The following is a 3689-nucleotide window of genomic DNA, read 5'->3' on the forward strand; positions in this document are numbered from 1 at the left end:
ACCTCTGTCAGTGCGCCCCAGGGCAGCTGTGGCTACAGTGTAGTTTGCCATCATCAGTGTGTGAATGTGAGTGTGAATGGGTGAATGTCTGTTAGTGTAAAGCGCTTTGGGGGTCCGGAGGGACTTGAAAAGCGCTCTATAAGTTCAGTCCATTTACCATTTAAATAATTCATGACATGTTAAATAATTTATAAAATAATGTTACACCCATTGGAGACCCTCAGCTTCAAAAAGGGAAAAACACAGGAAAGTGTAATAAACAGTCTTAATAACCTCTAAAATATGTGTTTTCATCAGGACCACAAATTATGTTCACAAGTTTACAAATAATATAATATTTTATTTAATATTTTATGAATAGGTTAAAAAAATACTAAGACAAAGGAATCTGACAACCAGAAATTTTAAATAGACATGTCATGCTTTTAAATCCTTCTTTTTCACATTTAACTTGTTCAGTTGGGGTCTATATAAAGTGTAACTGCAATGCTTTGGTCTGGATTTCTCCTTATTGTAACTCCACAAGCCCCTCTTTCACCACTTTATGAGATGATCAACTCTTTTTGAGACTGTCTCTTTAAATCCAAACAAGGCTGTCCGGACCTCTCCCCACTCCAGCTTCCTGAGTGGTCCATTCTAGTTTGATAGAGGGATTAGTGGCACAGAAACATTTTATTTATAAGTTAAATAAAAGTGTCAACAAGGGAGGATTTGTCCATCCAGCCTTACATGTTGGAGCTAGAAGAGAATAAAGACCACCAAATTGTGGTTGGTAAGTCCAGACCTTATTTGGCAGTTCCATCTTAAAAATGTGACGTAATAGTTCAGAAAATGTTATCGATAATACATAAAACTGACCGGATTGAAAATTATGACCCAAACAGATTATAGAGCTACCGTATCTACGCAGCACCAGGAGAAACTATATTCAAACTGTTTGCACTCCTAGAGACTCCAAGTCCACAACAACATTCATTTAACAGCTAAAAAAGTGGATTTTGCATGATATGTCCCCTTTAAAGTATTTACAATAATCCATACATACTGTATTGTTTTATTGTTTTGTTTATTTTTTTTACTTTTACCGTGTCTGTGTTCAGTCAAAGTTTAACTTGTTGTTCTGCTTCTTTTTGCTTTGTTTTCTCTCTTGTTGTCTTCCAGTGGCAACATGATAGGCAGGGACAAGCCACTCTACCTCACCTGAACCTGAAGATTTTACTCTGCTGACAAATACGACACCAAGGAGTCTACTCTCATCCCTCGCCCCCTCCTCTCCCAGCCCCCCCCCCCCCCCCTTATGACCCACCTTTAGATCCCGTGTACTCTTGACATACAGTAACATCTCATACATACACATAGACATTCAGCCACCATCTTTCTTTCTCTGAGTAATTCCTATTTTTCTCAGTTCATAGATTCTGTGATTATTATTATTATTTTTCTTGACTAGATGACTACTGTCTGTACCACTCATTGTATTAGCAGTCCCTCGCTGTTTAAATTTGCAAAGCACTTACGATGCATTTCCTCGTGCTCCTCCTGAGTTGTGTGTCTCTAAGCCCCATCCGATGCAGGCTGTAGAGCTCCTCTTGTGTGTCACCATCAAAAGTCCCCTCAGGGACCCCATCCAGCTTTAAGTAGAATGAAAAGAAAAAAAAAATTAAATATACTATCTCCATTTTTGTCATTTATTTTTCTTTATTTTTTTATTTCTATTGTTGTTGATGCTCGTCTTATTTATTTCTTGCTTGCAGAAATATTTTACTTTTATTGTCATTGTTTTGTTTTGTTTAAATTTTTTTAATCCTTTATTTTTTGCCAAAAAAAAAAAGTGATGGGCCCTGTTATGTAGAGAAAAATTAACTCCTAGTACGTTCAGCGTAGGCCTTGATGTTATGGTAGCTTTGCTTACGGGCCTGAAGAATCAACCACAAATCTTGAGTGGAGCTAGGAAAGAAAACTTTTTTTTAAATTAATTATTTTTTTATTTTATATTAAAGACCCGTTGAGGTCTACCAATCTTTCACAGTGTGATTGTAAATATCACTTTTATGGGATCAAATTTCAGATTGGAAGGTAGATTTGTTTCTTCTTTAATAGTACCTGTATGTTACTGTGTGTGTGTGTGTGTGTGTGTGTATGTCTGAACGTTAGAGTGGACCACATTGATGACGTGAACAGTTGAGTGTGTGTATGCATGTGTGCGCGTGTGCAGAGGTGTGCGAGTGTCTCCCGTGTTTGAGTCTTTCTCGTGAATTTTAACAGCCTTGTGCAGCTGGATTTCAGAAGGAGTATTTCACACTTTCATTCTTGCATTAAATCTGTGCTCACTGGTGTGTTTTTTTATTTATTTTTTTCCAATAAAGTTCAATCTCAAACCAAATACACAATATATGTCCTGCAGATCATTAAATGGAAAGAGCCAGGTGAGAGAATCCAGAGCACAGAGACAGAAAAGAAAACGCTGTGAGATAAAATGAGATGTAAAAAATTTCGGGTGGCAGTCGGTGGGGGCGAGGAAAAATTACTGCCTCAGAATGCCCACCCCACACACACACACACACACACACACACACATACACAATTTTGTTTTATTATCTGACCACACCGTTGATGTTGTCTCCTCGACATGCAGAAGTGAAGAACTGCAGGACGTGAATGGAGCCATCACATCCACGTTAACAGTGATCTTCATTTTTTTTTTAATATAGGTTTCTGGTTGGTGTTTGGTTGTGTTGAGCTCATGTTTTTAACTTTTGTGTGATTAACAGAAATGCATTTCGCTGACAAAAAAAAAAAAACATCTCGTTTTTATCTCTTCTGTGTAGCAGAATTTCAGTTTTAGTTGCTGCAAGACAATAACATTTAAAGTTGTGTAAAAGAAAAAAAAACCTGCCAACTGTAGTTATTTTATTTGTAAAGCCAGTATTGATAAATATTTGAAATGGTTATCAGTACTTTTTTTTTTGCTAGTTGCTCATCAGCTGTTTGACAGGTTTTCTTATTTATGAAACAAAGATTAGATCACTTTTTGCTTCTTACAATGGAGGTGTATTTTTATTCTTATTTGACTTTGTTTTTGCTCTTTGCTTTGGTTTGATATATAATTATGATGATGATGATCACGACAATGATTTTTGTTATTATTTTTTTATATATTTTGGATGCTGCTTTATTTTTCTTTCCTTGCCAGCAGCATCAGTTCCTGTCACAATGCTTCTTTTATTTCAAACCTGCATAATAAAGTAAAAAAAAAAGTTTAAAAGTGAACATGCCACACGTCTCTTCATTTCCCTGCAGGCTGATTTTCTTATTTCGTCTCCAATTAGATGATCACACATTTTATTGCAGACTTGATAATCGCTATCATCAAGACGCACAAACACCCCCAACTTACTCTCCTTTACATTTACACATAAGGGGGGTCACATTAGTAGCTTATATTTATATTTAGCCCTGTTGGCATTATCTAATTAACCACGGATAGACAGAATGTTTAGCAGCCAGCTTGAATATTGCCAGTAAACTATCTTAACAGGAGAGCAGATGCGAGAAGACGTTTGCTGCTTGTGAAAGTAGTGCATCGTAGGCGTCTAGTGTCAGATAAAGAGAACAGAAAAATGCAACGTGCATACAACTCAGGCAGCCGTCCAAGTGCTGGTTTTACCCCAATAGCACACTAGTCTTCT

The 3689-nt window shown here is 36.8% G+C and overlaps 1 protein-coding gene across 5 annotated transcripts in view; it reads left to right on the forward strand.

Moving 5' to 3' along the window:
• tox2 (TOX high mobility group box family member 2) overlaps window positions 1-3270 on the forward strand; it is a 108103-nt gene extending 104833 nt beyond the window's left edge. For all 5 annotated transcript variants that reach the window (XM_014008597.1, XM_014008598.1, XM_014008602.1 and 2 more), the window contains one exon: window positions 1162-3270. In XM_014008597.1, coding sequence (XP_013864051.1) covers window positions 1162-1204 — 43 coding nt within the window. In that variant the 3' untranslated portion in view covers window positions 1205-3270. The remainder of the gene's footprint in view (window positions 1-1161) is intronic.
• Window positions 3271-3689: the final 419 nt, after the last annotated feature.

This window comes from Austrofundulus limnaeus, unplaced genomic scaffold (assembly GCF_001266775.1).
Source record: "Austrofundulus limnaeus strain Quisiro unplaced genomic scaffold, Austrofundulus_limnaeus-1.0 Scaffold51, whole genome shotgun sequence".
Lineage (NCBI taxonomy): Eukaryota > Metazoa > Chordata > Actinopteri > Cyprinodontiformes > Rivulidae > Austrofundulus > Austrofundulus limnaeus.